Raw genomic sequence first — 16,390 nt, 5'->3', positions numbered from 1 at the left:
GGACGTTGGTGATGGAACTTTGAAAGTATTGCTGTTGCTGTGTCACCAGGACAAAATAAAATTCCTGTTTATCCTAACTTGCATTTCTTCCAGATAAGCAATAACTATGTTGCTTGCAAATTTTTTTTCTCCCTTCATGTTTATTGGATTTAGTTTGGTTATATTAACATTCATGAGAAATTGCTGCTCATGTGTGCTAATTTATACAGATTTTTTTTTTTAAGTCAGCAGAACATTTTGTAGAAGACATATTCCTCTCTTTTGAGGTTTGTTTAAAATTTTAAATTAGGTTATGGGAAATAGTATCTTGAATTAAGTTTAGTTTGTTTTAATGGTATCTTATACCTGTGTTTCTGAGACTGAGGAATAAAAGGTCTCAAGCAGTCTGTCTGAGAACCTGTGCTTTGATTTGAGTTTTCTCTTAGTTTTGGATTTGCTTACGAAAGAATATTTAGATTTTTTTTTTTCTCTCACATTGCTGATGTGACATTTGAGTTGCACTTAACTCTTTGGGAAATTATTTAAAGATGAGTTAAAACAGTACTGGTTCAGGAGGAACTTGCTCTGAGTTCTTTGCTCACTAGCACCATGAATAACACAGTCATGTCAGGGAAAACAGGCGTTCATTATTTGAAGTGGGTTCAGAACTTTAATGAAGATTTAGAATTAATTTCTTTCCTTTCTGTTCATTTTTAAAAGATGCCTTGAATGGAACTTTTCTGGTTTATTTTTGTTTGTTGATCAACTTTGTGTCACCAGGGCCAATGATCAGGTGCTTCTGCTCTCTTTACCATAGCTGAAGTTCCCCTATTGCAAGTGGGAACAGATAAATGCTGGTTTGGGCTGTGCAAGTAAGCATGCTTAGGCAGGCATCTGTGACAGCCATCAGGAATGGTTTAAATCTCCTATATCAGGTTACAGTTGGGTGCTCTTGTCAAACTGCAAAGCCTTTGCTGACCAGAACTAATGGCAATGATGTAGATGCCCACCTATGGCATGGTCATGTGGAAGCTTAGGATCCTTGGTTCAGAATGTGGAAGCTCTGCATTTAGGTCCTCTGCAGCCTGACTGGATCTGAACCTGCAGCCTCAGAGCAAGCTCTTACCTGCTAAGGATTTCAGTGTCCTGGCAGGGAGTGTGATCCATCACAGTTCTTAAGCTGAGCCTTAATGTAGCCAGGAATGCAAAAGCAGAAATCTGGCAAAAGGCCAGAAGACTAACAAGCAAGAGGAGACCTGACTCTGGGAGGGTGAAAGTGGAGAGGATTAATGGTTATAGCATTCAGCTGAGGTGAGACACAAACCTGGTGGTCATAGCTGTTGAGGGAGTTGGCAACTGTCCATCAATGAAGTGCTAGGTTTTTTTTTTTCCCCCCTCCTCCTCTTCCCAACTTAAAAGCAAAATGAGCTGGTAGGAATGCGTCACAACCTGGCTGGTGCAGTCTTTCAAAGAAGGAAGGTACCACTCACTGTCTATTCAGCAGCTTCTGTCCTCTCTGCAGGAGATGGTGGTGCTCTCTGAACTAAAAATGTCTTGTAGGTGTTTTTTCTACGTGATGTGGCTTCTTGGTCTAGTACATCCAATTCAAAATCTGCCCAAGTGTTGTGTATGCTGTGCCTGCTGCTCTATTGAAAAATGCACAAGCTGTCTTGGGAGCACAGACAGAAATCTCCAGTCCAGCTGTGTGACTCAACCACTTGACTTTATCATGTGGCCTCATCATTGCCTTTGATTCTTGAATCTCTTCCCCCCAAACCACTTGCTACTTTAGGTAGCTGAAAGCATCCCAGAGCTGCGCTTGCATGATGGTCAGCAGGTACATTTACAGCATGGGTTCTCTGCTGCTTCTTGCTTTCAGGGCAGGCTATATATCCAGAAGGGCTGAGGGAAAGAAAATGCTCCTGCAATGGTTGCAGTTATCTAACAGTGAGAGTTAAGCTCACTGTTTAACCGAACACAGTGATGGGTGTCTTCCTTTTAAAGCTGTGCCATCCATCATACCTCAGGTACAGTGATCTTATGTCTGCATCCAGTTGTGTTCTGTTCTGTCTTTCTGTAAGATGAAAAAGCAGCAAGCAAATAGTGAGGTATCTGGTGTGGATATACTTCCTGTGTGCCTATGGGCATCCTCCACATTGTCATACAATTACAGAATAATTTAGGAGGTCATCTTCTCAAATTCCTGCTCAAAGCAGGGCCACAATTTCCAAGTGACATCAGGTCGCTCAGGGCCCCATCTGTCCGAGTTTTGCCTGTCTCCAGGGATGGAGATTTTGCAGCCTTGCTAGGCATCCTACATTTCACCACCCTTGCTGTGAACTCTTTTTTTCATCTCGTATTTAGCCAGAACTTCCATCACTGCAACTTGCATTGGCTTATCCTAAATCAGTACTTCTTGTGAAAGGCAATTGTATATCAGGTAACAGGTTAAAATACTTGATGAAGCCAGTTCAGCATATTAGTTTTAAATTCCAAAGTCTTGGGATATGTAATGTGAAAGAGATTTTTCTGGAAATGTACATTTTATTTTATGAATCATTGCAGAGAAAAAAGTCTTCTAAAGTTAGGGCTATCTGTGTGAGAAATAAAGCTATTACTCATGCACATATACTAAAGATCAGTGTGTATGTAGAAAGTTGTTCAGTATCGGTGGGTTGTAAATTACAAGCTCCTGGCTATTGACTTGGAAGATACTATGTATTTATTCTAACTGCATTGTGCTAGTCAGTAAAGTACTGCTATAATGTGCTTTTGCATAATTATTTGTTGGGTACATGAATTGCATTCAGCACTGGAATAACAGGGCTGATGTGAAGCATCTCTTAAGACAATCTGTGCTATAATGAATCATATTGAGTGGCTTGCAGCTCACTATAGAATACAAATTATTTTGCTTTTCTGGGTCTAAATGCTATTAAATAGCAACTTATTAAAGCAAACTTCAAGGAACATGAGAGAACGTCCTAAATGAAGAAAAATTGCCCAGATAGAAGTGTGCAGAAGCAAGAGAGCAAGTCAATGTAACATTGGGCTGAGCATTGTTTCTAAGCTTATTTTTCTTGTCAAACGTTGTTATTTTCAGGAAGATTAATAATCCTTTGTTTTGTCTTCTTTATCTTTGGTATGTGGTGGACTTTTTGAAAACAAAAAGCCTTTGTCAGTAACTATAGCATGCTTTGAGTTTGAAGAATTGAGAAATGTTAGACACGTTACCCTGGGCCCTTTCTTGCAGGCTCTTGGAAGCAGAGGTTAAAACCTGGCCAGTTAATGTGCAAACAAATACGTTAGCTTGTGTTTTGACAGGGATTCTCATCGAGATTGAGACCACAGAATGTGGCCGTTTTGCTCAAACAGGCCTAATTGCTCTTGGTAAACTAAAGGGTGTAATCATCATTACAAAACGAGGAAATCGCAGTGCAAAAGCTCAGTTTGCTTGTGTGGGGTTGTGAGGAGATATGTGTAAAAGGTGGGAGCAGCTGGTGTTGTGTGCACCAGGACATGTCTGTGTTTTAACTAAAGACAGCATATTAAATTTGGAGTTAAATAGGTCTGAGTGTTTCAATGTGAAGTACTTTCTCCTGGAGACTGCAAAAGGTGACAAAATATATAATTTCTGTATCCTCTACTGAAGAGGACACTGTTTCAGAAATACATCTTTTTAACTAGTGTAACTTGAATCTTCTAATTATAAAAGAAGACCATGTTAATTATTTGACTTACTCTCTTTAGTACCTGTTGTTTCCTTTTTTGTTTCTTTTCATTTCACAATGAAAACTGGAGAAGTCTGTTACACTTCTGTTCATATGTCGTTTCATTTAGCATTTTCTCTTTTGGTTTTATCCATATCTACAGATGCATGTGACTGTACAGCATGTCATCATTAAAATAAATTGCACAGTTCCATCTGGACTATTGTCTGGGCACTGAATGCTGGTTGAAGGAAAGAAAGTCAATTAAATATCTTTCAAAATATTTGAATATTTCACCTCTTCTTCCACCCTTCCCATGGAACAATTTTTAATTAGTAGGAATTTGTTCCACACTGGGTGTGTGGGATCTTCTGAAGATAGGGAAATTCTCTATTCTGTATATTAGTTATTATAGTACTGTCATGGCCAGTGGTGCAAGGAACTGAGCTTGAAGTTTTATGCAATCAGTTCACTCTGCTTTAGTGATGCCTGGAGCTCATCTGACAAAGATTAATTCAAAGTGAAATACAAATGCTCAGGGGGTTGAAAACCTTATTAGTTGGAATATACTCAAAGCATTCGGCAACTTCAGTTGAGGCCAAAGCCTGATAAAGGCAAAAAAGGTGGGTATTTTTAGAGAAGTCGGTTTACTTAGGAAAAGTTGGAAAAAGAGGACTTATACATAGTGTCACATATTAACTTGGGAAAAGTGGCATTTTGGATGGGCTGTCATGTTCTGTCATTAGGAGAGGCTGCTTTGTACACGTTTTGTTGTTCTTCAAAGTGTATGTCCACATGCAATTTCTAGTCAAATCAGCGCTTAGCAAGCTACATGAAATTACTGAGGAAGTCTGAATGCAGCCACGTTTATTCACATCAGCCTTTCAACAAAAATCTTAGCCTGAAAGAATCACATTTAGAAGAAGCAAAACAAATTGCACCCTATCCTTTCAAAAAGATATCATCTGTTGTTTGCTAGATAACATGCAGTCTGTCCAGGAAAGTCATTTTTAAATATGTGGTTTGAGGTTTTCTTTGGCTATTTCTGTGAAAATGCATACATATCAAAAATATCCTCTGGGAATAGAAGGGTAGCACAAACACAAAGAGCAGGGGGATGAAATGGCTTTATAGCATCAAAAAGTTTCTACTACAGTGCACACACAGGCTGCTAATAGTCCTGACTGCTGGGCCTGTGTGTGGGACAGCAGAGAACTGAATTGTGCTTTTAGTGCCAGATACTCTCGGAGTCTTTACTTCTGGGTTTACTTCTTGGGTTTTTGGGTTGTTTGGAGCTTTTTCTGTTGTCTGCACTTCTTCCTGATTTCACAACTTTAGTAGTGCTTAGTTACAAGTAGAAAGTGATGTTGGTAGGTAGGTGTTGTGGTTTAACCCCAGCCAGCAACTAAGCACCACACAGCTGCTCACTCACTTCTCCCCACCCAGTGGGATGGGGGAGAGAATCAGGGGGGAAGTAAAAGTCATGGGTTGAGATAAAGATAGTTTAATAGGACAGAAAGGAAGAAAATAATAATTATGATAATAATAATAAAAAGGCAGTAATAATATCAATTGGAACATACAAAACGAACAGTGCACAATGCAATTACTCACCATTTGCCAACCGATGCCCAGTTAGTTCCTGAGCAGTGATTTTCCACCCCCCAGGCCAACCCCCCCAGTTTATATACTGGGCATGACATCCCATGGTACGGAATACCCCTTTGGCCAGTTTGGGTCAGCTGTCCTGGCTGTGTCCCCTCCCAACTCCTTGTGCCCCTCCAGCCTTCTTGCTTGAAAAATCCTTTACTTAGTCTAAACCCTACTGAGCAACAACTGAAAAAAACAGTGTGTTATCAACATTCTTCTGGTACTGAATCCAAAACATAACGCTATACCAGCTACTAGAAAGAAAACTAACTCTATCCCAGCTGAAACCGAGACAGTAGGTTAGAGGCAAAGTACTGTAAACTTTTTTTTGTTTTAAAGATCTTCCTGACTATTTTCAGGAGAGACTCCTATGCTGTGTTATGAGTTGGACCATGAAGACCCCAACTGTTTAGTAGACCTCTAAGCACATTGCATCATTATGCTGGCCTCATTTGGTGCTGGGGCAGTTTAGCCAGTCCCAGGGCCAGCTAATACACGGAGCTATTTTCAGCAAGTCGCTGTTGCTTTCACCTTCTCATGCAACTTAATTTACTTCTGAGTCTTTCACTTGCGTGATTTTTCAGGTGGTGCATCATAATGTCTCTGCCCTGGGAGGATGTCGGCAACCCCGTGGTGCTCCCTTGGCAGAAAGGCTTTCTGCCCTTCTGACCAGACTTTCCCCCTCCTGCCATCAGTTGTCATTACCTGATAGCCGCTTGCCTTCCCAGATACAGTTACATTTCACTGATGGGGGTGTAAGCATGTGTGTTTGTGTGTGTGTGTGTCTGATCTGTGTAAGATTCTTGCTCCTGTGCTGTGTGAGAGGGTAAAGCTTCTGGGCTCCTTCCTCTGCACTGTTCCCTGCTTTGTATAGCAATCTTTCTTCTTTTTCCCCTTCTTAAAAATCTCTCTCTCTCTCACACTCACACCACACTATCTGTCCACATGGTATTGCTGTAAAATATCAAAAGTCCAGGGAAAGCATGATATTAAAAAGGAATGCAAATAAGTAAAATAGGTAAGTGAGAGAAGAGAGCTTTTCCCCCTTTGTTTCCCTCTTATAAATATGCATGATGAAATGAGTGCCTTGAGCTGTCAGATGCATAGAGAAAACCAGGTAAGTTGTGTAGTGGCCACCACGGCTAGGGCTTCATCATCAAGTAATAGGAGTAAAAAAGGGAGAGCTCTCATTCACCTCACTAGTTCAGTTATTCTAGCTTTGCAGGTGTGCAGCAATTGAAAAATAGTGTTTGCATATGAAATACACCAGGTGAAGAAGTGCTGCACAGCCCCAGAAACCGCTCTCCCTGTTGTTCAGTTCTGTCCCAGTCATAAGCTCTGGGCATGGGAGTCTTCAAGCCTTCTGGCAGCTTCAGTTATCCCCCAGGCCTGTTCGTGTTGACTTAATTTCAGTCAGTGATAAATCATCTTCCATGACATGAGTACGATGCACAGGTCACTTTGAGTATTTGCCTTACTGCCTTCACTTAGGGTGCTTTCATGCTGCTATGATTTTATTTTTTTTATAAGCTTAACACAGAATTTTAAAACTGTTCTCTGTGGTAGGAAACATGTCTCTGTCTATGCTACATGAGGTGAGCCAAAATACAATTATGGGGTTCTTAAAATATAGCCAATGCCACTGCTGCTACTATAGCTAGGTATAATGAAGGTGGTACGGTGCCCTGTTTTTTAAATTGTGGTTCTTTTGTTTAATGATCCATCGATCCATTTTATCCTGTGTGCTACAGCTTCACAAAGCCTGCAGCAGCAGGCTTGTGGCAGAGGAGCAGAGCCAGAGAGGATGTTCTCCAGCACCTGGAGAGGACTCTGCCCTGGAAATTCCCCAGACCTCCTGCCCTCGGAGTGACTGGACACACAATCAGCTTCCTCTGCCACAAGGGGCTTTTTGAGGGGAAACTCCAAATTACGTGTCAAGTGTCAAAACCCAACCCGAGCTTTGATAATAGGATCGTCTCATTTTCAGCTAGTCCCGTGGCTGGGTTTGTGTTTTGAGGTGGCCATCGTCTCGGCTTTCTCAGAGAAGTTGGCTGCAGGCTTTTGTGAGAGGCCAAGACAAGTCATAGGTGAAGGAAGGTCTGCCTCTTCCTTTGTGGTCTGACTGATTAGGAGGCTCAGCTTTCCTTTTGTAGATAGATAGGTGTTTTCCTCTCCATTTTGTCTACCTAGTATTAATTTAATTCCTTTGTTCTCTGCCTAGGATTGAAGGGTAGACTCCTTGGGCAAGTGGCTTTGTTTCTTTTTTTTTCTCACTTGTGGGAGCAACTCTAGAAGAAACTGTGTACTGAAAGCCTGGCATGCCATACAATGTCAGTGCTTCTGCACATGAAGTGAATTTGTTTCCTGCAAAGGTGCAAACAAAAGTCATTGGACAAGAGCTGCTGGAGTTTGAAATTGTGGCAAAGGACTTCTTCATTGAGTTGCCTGTGTCCAAGCAGAGTCCTTGGTTCTGTGGCTCAGCAGTTTGTAGTGACTCTGATCCCATGGGGGCCAGTGGGGACCCCAGTTATAGGGAGGAAAAAGGGCTTCTGCAAAGTCTGGTCCCACACCATAGGCACTGGCTTTCCTTGGGAAGAACAGGAGGAGTTGGAAACACGGCAGGGAAAGGAGAGAACAAGTCTTCCAACTTGGAGGATGGAGTTACTGCTAGCAACCTGAAGTATTTTGGAGCAATCTTGGAGGCAGTTTTTTGTCCTTCCAAGCAGCATTATAGAAGGAAAAAGTCCCAGCAGAAAGATGAGTACCACCCACTTGAGTACCCTCACATGTGCAGTGTAATGAGGAATCTGGTTTTCCTTGCTGAGCATCTGGTTCCCCCTGCTTGTTTGAACAGCATTCAGTGGGATGTAGCAGCCTATAAATTCCAGGCCACATATGTGCCGATCCCTCTGGGTATGCATATGATGAGATTTATTTCTCTTTAGGGAAAAAATGACCAGCTGTCCCAATCAATGTATGATACTGAATTCGTTTGTATATAATAAAGAGAAACAGCTAACAATATCCAGGGACAGACCCTTTCAGTCAGTGAAGTACAATGGATGTTGTTATTAAGAGAATAATTGCAGCTGCTGTAGGCAAGCTCTAGTTTTTGTGCACTCCAGACAGAGGCAGCAGAAGAACGGGGATCTCTTGACACATTGGAAAATCTGGGGAAAGTGTTTGGATGTGATGAACTGCTGCTGCAGATAGCTGTTTGTGCCTTTGTTTTCAGTCTGATGCTCCTGTTTCAGGTAGCAGCTGGAGCAACAACTGCCGCAACTGCTCTGTGGCAGCAGCTGAGTGAAGAGTGGTGGGAAATACAGCACCACACGAATGGTTGGTTGAAACAGACGGCCGGTTTGGCTGTCTGAATGGTGTGTTACAGGACCAGAAGATTTCTGAATACATGGCAATGCAAATTCAGCTTGGAATCATCATTAAAGATGCCAGCGGCATCTTCAAGTGACTGTGAGCTGGTTGTTTCTGTTGGAGTGATTTTATCTAAAAAAACCCAGCTACCATACTACGCAGACTGAGGTGCTGACTCTATCCTCCTATTGCAGGCATTAAAAAAAAAAATCTTATTAATAATTCTTACAAAAAATTGTGAAGTGTCATCTAATGCCCTGATTTTTCTGCAAGCCTCCCATAATTGGGGCTAGTGTCTGGCAGCACTGTAGCAAATAAGGCTCATCTCAGTTTAGAGTTCTTGTGAGCTATGTAAGAGCTTCTAGGCAGGATGATGTGTTGTTATAGTCCACTTTGTATAGGCGTAACTCTTCGAGAGCTGACAAAGAAAAGTGCAGTCACCCAGCAACCCATGAGTCAATGGGAAACCTTATTGGTAAGCTGAGATACTGGGAAAGTATACTTCCAGTTCTGTCTCTTGATAAACTCTGAGTGGAGGAGCACATGTATTGAAGCAATCCTTGACGTAAAGCAACAATGAAGAAATACTGCTCTGCAAATGATAGCTAGAAGAAGAGCAAATTGCTGGAGCAAAATCAGCTCTCTTATGGTTCAGAGCTAGGTGCATAATTTTGGGTTCTTATTCATGTTCCTTGGAGAACTCCGTAGATTAAAATGTGCAGAAGGTCCAATGCTCCTGTACCTTAAAGTACATCTCTTGATAATTTTTGTCTTAGATTAATTTTTGAGGTTAGAAGCTGTCCAAGGTGACACTGCATTTTACTTCTAATTCAGGTGACTAGTCCTTGCAAGTGACACAAATTTCATTTTCAGTATGAATTAAACACAACTTTTTTCTCCTTCTATTTACTGTCTAAGTCCATGCCTCAAGAGCACTGATAGGTTTAGATAGAGAAACTGGATTTTCACCACATCAATTCAGCAGAAATTTTGTGGTTTTTATCATTGTTTAACCAGCTCTGTTGTCTTTTATTTTTCTGTGGGCTGCATTATCTAAGGAAAAATCAGAGTTTGTTTGGAAAACCCTGACTTATGTTTAAAGGATGATTTTTGCTTCCCAACACGGAGTTATGCTACTGTGGAAAATCTCATTGTTTAAAATCCCATGGATCATTGCACGAAGATAAAAAGGAACTTACGTGCTTGACTGAAAAATTGCTTTCCTGGTGTGGTAATACCCAGATGTGTAGCCCAGCCAGCCTTATGAACAGATCACACAGAATGAAAATCTTGTTTTCCAGTGTCTTCCTTGATTAGGTAGAATCAGACTTTATGATGGAGAGTTCAAAAAGAAAACAAAGTGCTGTTTCACCTTAGTGTATTTAATGCAATCTAGCTCTGAGTGTTCTTAATTGAGCAGAAGTGTAGGACAAGCAATGCACTTGTAGGTCTTGTCCTGGTAAAAAACTGCACGTGGTATCTGTAATAATTAATCTGTTGATTTTACTCAACTTTGGGTACAGGTATGTTTTCATATTTTTTCTTTTAGACCTAATTGTACATATATAGCTTAAAGTTGCCTCTTGTTAAGTATAGTTTTGTTCAAAAGCTTTTTTTTCTGATTTGTGTTCAAAGATTTCTGGGATATGCACATCAAGGGAACTGTAAAGGTACAAGAAAGTTATTGATTGTTTGATTTGATTTTGTATTGTGGATTTTTTCCTTAAAGGCCCAGTCAAATCCCTAGACTTAAGATTTTTGGTGGATTTTTGTTGGTTTTTTTGCCTTGATGTAGACTGTAGCAGATGTTTCCACTGAATGTTCCCCAAGTAGCACTTCTGATTTCTTTTGCAAAGGACTGGACAAAGGCTTTTTTTGGAAGGTCAGCTTCTGTTTGCTGTTAAAAGCAAGATTACAAGTGTAGGGCTTGGTTTATATATTTTCATCTTCTAAGAGAGTACAGCTTCTTGGGACTTCAGAATCAGAGAAGGAATCGTGTTAGAAGACTTAAAGTTGGAAAAGTCATGCTCTCTGCAGGCTGTGACTGTTAGAATGAGGTTATCCTTTGCAGGCACTCTCATTACTCTGGGCCAAATTCAGACACAGTGTGAACTGTTTAAATTTGCTGATAGTCAAGAAAATACTCTTTAATAATCATTTTATCTAGGAGGGAATACATATTCATGTGAATTGAGGGTTCAGCCCATCGTGCTTTCTCATATGCATACAATCTGAGTGTAGGCTTCTAGGCCGTTGCTCTTAAATTAGAAATTCAAATACAGGTAATTTTAAATTGTTCTGACTTGTGCTTAGTTTTAAAGAAGTGAAAGTGCTTTTTGCTTAAGTGCTGTATTGTGGTGTGGCGATAGGGAGTGAGATAACAGGATCTAGACCGGTCTTTTCGTTAACAGTAATGTAAGGAAGAATATTTGCTGTTAAAGGGCATCCTTTTCTCTTTCAGTCTCTTCAGGCAGAGATCAGAGATAGCTGCTTAGTTTCTGTATGAAAATAAGAATTTCCAGTACAGGATTTATTTATTTATTTTAAACTGGTACCATGTTTGCAGTATGTTCTATTGTGCAGTTACAGAAACTGCATTCTGACTACATTTTTTTTGTCACTGTATATATATATAGCCATTAATACAGGAACTGTTTCTGTTTAAGTGGTATGTATATTTATATATCTTGAATGTAGAGAACAGCATGACTTGCCTTTTACCCATTCTCATTCTTTGAATTTTTTCTTAGGAAGCAAAACAAATACACAATAGCCTGGTATGCAAAGGGAAGTATACTAGCAAAGTCAAAGGAAAGACATTCAGAAACATGCCTTCCTTTAGCAGAAAGCCATTCTTCCCAGTATTGTGCTAGTCAGCCTTCCTCTGAACAAAACCACTTCCATAGTATCTATAATTCCTGCAAGTAAATTGTAACTTCTCAGAATATTCTATAAAAGGCTTTTTAAATATTATCTGTTTATATCATGACACTTAATGTCCTCTGTGATCATGTGGGAAGCCTGGGATAGGGCGAGGAATGTGTGAACCAGACCCCTCGATTCCCAGTCTTCCTTCTGTCCCCTCTTGCGTTAAATTGGCTTGCTTTATTTTGCCAGCACACCATTCCTGATTATGAACATCATTGTCTCAGCAGGTTCCAACTGTGTTATTACAATTCAACATAGTCAGTACCTGTTTTTCTTTAAGGTCACTCAAATGAGATATTTAAAAGGCACTGGATTGCTTGAAGTACTTGGATCTTAAAATTTTTCCCTTAGTCTGTTATTACATGCCAAGTCAGCCTCAGCTACTGAATATGCGGCATTCCCACATTCTCCTGCAGTTCTCCAGCTGAAGTCTGTGTTTTGCCAAAGTATTACTTTGTTCATCATCCAGAGAGGGTAAATCCTCAGCTCCTGCTTTCCTGTTCTAGTCTAGTGTGTATACAATGAGGCCCTAGGATGTAGCAAGTCTACATTCCTTTTCTTCTCTCCTTGTTATGGATCCTAATGTGTGTAAATCCATTGCAAGCTATTTAAATGATAGGCCTACGTGGCCATCTGTGTGAATGAAGAAATTACACATGATGTATAGATTGCTGTCAGTTCTTCAAGTGTTAAAACCCTTTCTTTTCCTGCATTCAGTCAGTTAAATTTGAGTTAATTGAATTCCTGTCTTATTCTAGTTCTTCCATCAGCTGGGTCAAGAACTTTGCTTTCTCTGTGATGGAGTTAGCTTATACTGAATTTGAGAAGTAACTTCTAAATGGTCCCTGTAATAGATTGCAGAGACTGTGAGGACAAGCAGTCAAATTCTTGATTAGCTGTTCTGCAAGAGAAGAATAGCAATGAGTCAAAACTATGGACGTCTTCCCAGGTAAGAATTCAGTGTTATTCCAAGGAGGTCTTTTAAAAGTCATTTTTCCTGGTAGTAATAAGTAAAGCAACTTTTAAGCAGACAGAATACCCCTCTTAAAATGAAATATGATGCTCCAGGGATGGTGGTAAAAGAAAATACTCTTTCTGGTTCAAGTCACATGTAACAGATCATGGTTGTTAAAGCCCTTTGTTGGTAGAATGATTAGGTACTGACTGCCTGGTTTCTCTTGCGGGTCATTAGCTTGTCAGTTAATTGGAAAGCTTGTGACGGTGTTTTGTGGTAGAAGAAAACAACCCAGGAATAAACTTGGTTCAAAGCTGTTCGTAGTTGGTAACTATGGCTGGTTTGTACATGGTTTTGATTGCTGCATGTGAATTGTATGATGGGCTAATCTCTAAAAGGGATAAGGGATTCCTATGGCATCCCTCTGCAGGCTAACAAGGATTCAAAACAGGGTACTACTGTGAAATTCATACCATAAATAATACAAATACACTTGTAAGAGTCTGCAGGAATGCTGCAACTGTAACAAAAGGATTCTTTAGATTCAAGTCTGTGGTTAATGCAGCTATCACTAGCTTGAGTCAAAATGATGATTTACTAATGATATTCTTTATTGATATGTGTCAGATTAATATAAGATTCTCTTAAAACTATAGTTCTGCTGTCATTGAAATGGCAGTGTGTGATTCCTTATTTATTTTTCAGTGACTTGATAGATACTCATAAAAAAAGAAACCTGGGTATAAAGAGAGGGTGTTTTTTTCCCACTCAGCACCTGGACCTGAAAGTCCACATGGGCTTCTGCATCCTTGTTAGCAATACGGAGTCTACAACTGGGTCTTAGTTTGTAATGCTGGTTTGGATGTACGGTTTAAAAAGAAATTAAAAATTGATCTCTGTTAGCTGTGTGAGTTCTGCAGAGGAGTGAAACATGAACCTGGGGGGGCTTTCTGCAAGGAAAGTAAACAGATAAGAGGAAAGGCACATGGAACAGATTTGCTAAATAGAGGTGCCATCTTTATACTGTTGTTCTTCTGGCTATAACTGCACTTTACATTTTATTATGGCCTGGGTCTTTAGAGTTGAATTTTATAAGGCAGTTTCAGAACAATTGGGTCAGTCACCCATTATTCATTCAATTACACACTGCAGCCTTGCTGCTCCCTGTTGACATCTGTACACAAAGCCCAGCTCCTTTTTACATAACCTGACCAGCTCAGACGCTGATTGTGGGAGATGCTGAAAGTCACTGGGAGATCCAAAGCCTGAGAAAAGAAATGACTAAATAGTTCATTCCCTCTGGTATGCCCACAGGAAGCTGATAATGGCATCATTACACATGTAGTATTTTGTGTTTTGCCCATATATCACTGTAGAAAAGGGAGAAATTGGAGACTGCTATGTGGTAAATGTTGTTAAACCACTTCTACGTAGCTAGCCAGCTGCATTTCTGTTTGTTGCCTTACACAGGTGTTGACTTACACTGTCATGAGCTATTTCTGAGAGGACTGCCTCATCTGGAGCTGGAGGGACCCCTGTGTGATGTGGTGGTAATGAGGTGACTGGCTTTGCTGGGCTGTAGGTTGAAAAGGTGTGTGCTCCCTGAAGCAGGGCATTAGGGAAAGCAATGCAAATAGCTGTCTCATTAACACGATTAAATGATACGCTGGACAGCTGAATTCTGCCTCTGAGACTGCCTCACTCCTGTGTGCAGCTGGGCGAGATGGTCCAGCCAGCCTTTCTGTAGGTGGTCAGTAACTGAGCGCAAGTCCGATTTCGTCCTGTGCTTTGGGGTCGGATTTACATAAATGCGGACTTTTGAAACAGAACTCAGGAAGTGCTGTGCTTGGAAAATACGAAGGAGCAAGTTTTCAAAAGAAAACTGAAATGCGTAGAGGTAGGCAGCAGGGACTGTGTGCGTGTCGAAATGGGCACTCAGTCTTAACGTGCTTTCTGAATAACAGTGACTTGTGTTTCTTCCACCTGTAAAATGAATACAGTGCTGCCTTATCTTGTGAGATTATCATCGAAATAAATCCAGTGATGTTTCTAAAATGTTTGGATACTTCAGTGCTGAACACTAAAGAAAAGCTCAGAAATAAATTAATAGCTCTTTATTTGGGAAGAATATCAGCGGTAGGTCATGAAAGAAGTACAATTTTTATAACGCAGCTAAAAGGAAGAATTGAAATGCTGCTCGTGGGGAGTGCTGACTGTCATGTACACTGAATTGAGGTGTCTGACGGAAAAGAAAATAGCGTGTGATAAAGTAGTTGAACACTGTATAAAAGTGTATGCCTGCTAAGTAGGAGGGAGGGAAGTATTAAAGTTGCAAAAATAATCTCTATGTGAACTCCTAATGTTTGATTTCACTTGGATTTTTGAACTTTATGTTAAAAATGTAACTTGTGAATTTATTTACAAGCACCAAAGGCACAGGTTTATGTTATGTTCAGTAATATCAAAGTAGTAACCCTACCTGCTTTTGTATGTGGAAGGAAACCTTGAATTTGTTCATGTAAGCATGGACAATGCCTCAATTTCAGCCCACTGTTGAATCAATTTGGTACAAATATTTTGTAGGTTTTTATTAAACTTAACAAACTGAATAGTGATATTTCATATAAAATTACCATGAGAACAAGAGACTGCGGGTGAGCTTTTCCTGGCAGAGTTGGAAACTGGGTTATGAGAGGATAGTTAACTGCAGACTCTTTGTGTCAGAAATGCCTTTGTGTTAGGTGTTTGGATGGTAGCCTAGCAAAGCACCAGTCCTGGATGCTGCTGGGAACTTCTAAGATAATATGGTTACACAAATAATCATAATTGTGTTTCAGATGGTAAGTAAAATGTGTGTAAACTCATTAATTGAGAACTGTAAAGCTAGCATACGAACTGTTTTGCAAACAAACTGGATTAAATGGGTAGAAATTGGGTGGAAAAAATGTTGGTTAGTCCCTAGCGACACTGAAACCAAATATACAGATTTTATCGTTGTATGGGCTCTTTTGTGTTAGTATGAGTCATTTTAAAGCCTATGTGCTTCCATATGAAAATGTGTCTTGTGTAGCAGACCGTGATGAGCAGAGAAGGTCAACTTTATTTTATTTTATTTTAATCCCTTCTAGCCTTCAGGAAAAAGAACAATCATTCAGCATGTCCATTAAAGAAACTACTGCCAAAGTAAGTACACGTCAGTTTTCAGTTCTTCAGAATATTTAGAGAAGCAGTAATAGCTTGCCTCTTAATAAATTGTCTGTATTTTAGAATGTTGGTTTTGTGGTGTTTCTTCAGTACAGATTTTGCGTGTAAATATTTTTAACCATGCACTCCAAAAAACCCCCCTAACTTATATTTGGACAGGCCACAGAGATTATGCTTAAGGAAGCAGATGGAGTAATCTATTGTTTCTTGGCTTATGTTTACTAGTGATCAGTCTTCTCCTGGTCTCCATTTAGGAACAGACTCTAGCTTCCTGAGATGAAAGTGAACTGTGGTCACAGATGAATGTTTCCACTCTTAATACAGAGCCTCTTACTTTCCTAGCTGACTGGTTTTGTTGGTGTGAAGGAAGGGCATAAATGAAGTACTTCTTTTCTCTGTCCTTTCACTAATAATAAACTAACAATCTAATTCTCATCCCCCTTGAAAAATGCAAAGAGAAGTGATGTGGCATATTTAGCATACCTTTTGTTTCTAACCAGAGATGTTAATACTTTTCCTTTAATTTTATAATTTCTTATGGCCTCCTTCCAAGAAAGAGAATACTAAAGTTTTCTTTTTATTTCAGAATGGC

At 40.0% G+C, this 16,390-nt stretch overlaps 1 protein-coding gene across 1 annotated transcript in view; it reads left to right on the top strand.

Moving 5' to 3' along the window:
* The window catches only part of DISC1 (disrupted in schizophrenia 1), a 186,129-nt gene that overhangs the window by 49,990 nt on the left and 119,749 nt on the right, over positions 1-16,390 (top strand). Inside the window, 1 exon segment of the mRNA XM_010562955.1 lies at positions 15,723-15,777. Within this exon segment, the coding sequence (XP_010561257.1) occupies positions 15,723-15,777 (55 nt within the window).

Source organism: Haliaeetus leucocephalus, unplaced genomic scaffold, assembly GCF_000737465.1.
Source record: "Haliaeetus leucocephalus isolate CR32 unplaced genomic scaffold, Haliaeetus_leucocephalus-4.0 Scaffold162, whole genome shotgun sequence".
Lineage (NCBI taxonomy): Eukaryota > Metazoa > Chordata > Aves > Accipitriformes > Accipitridae > Haliaeetus > Haliaeetus leucocephalus.
This window is presented reverse-complemented; position numbering and strand designations above follow the sequence as displayed.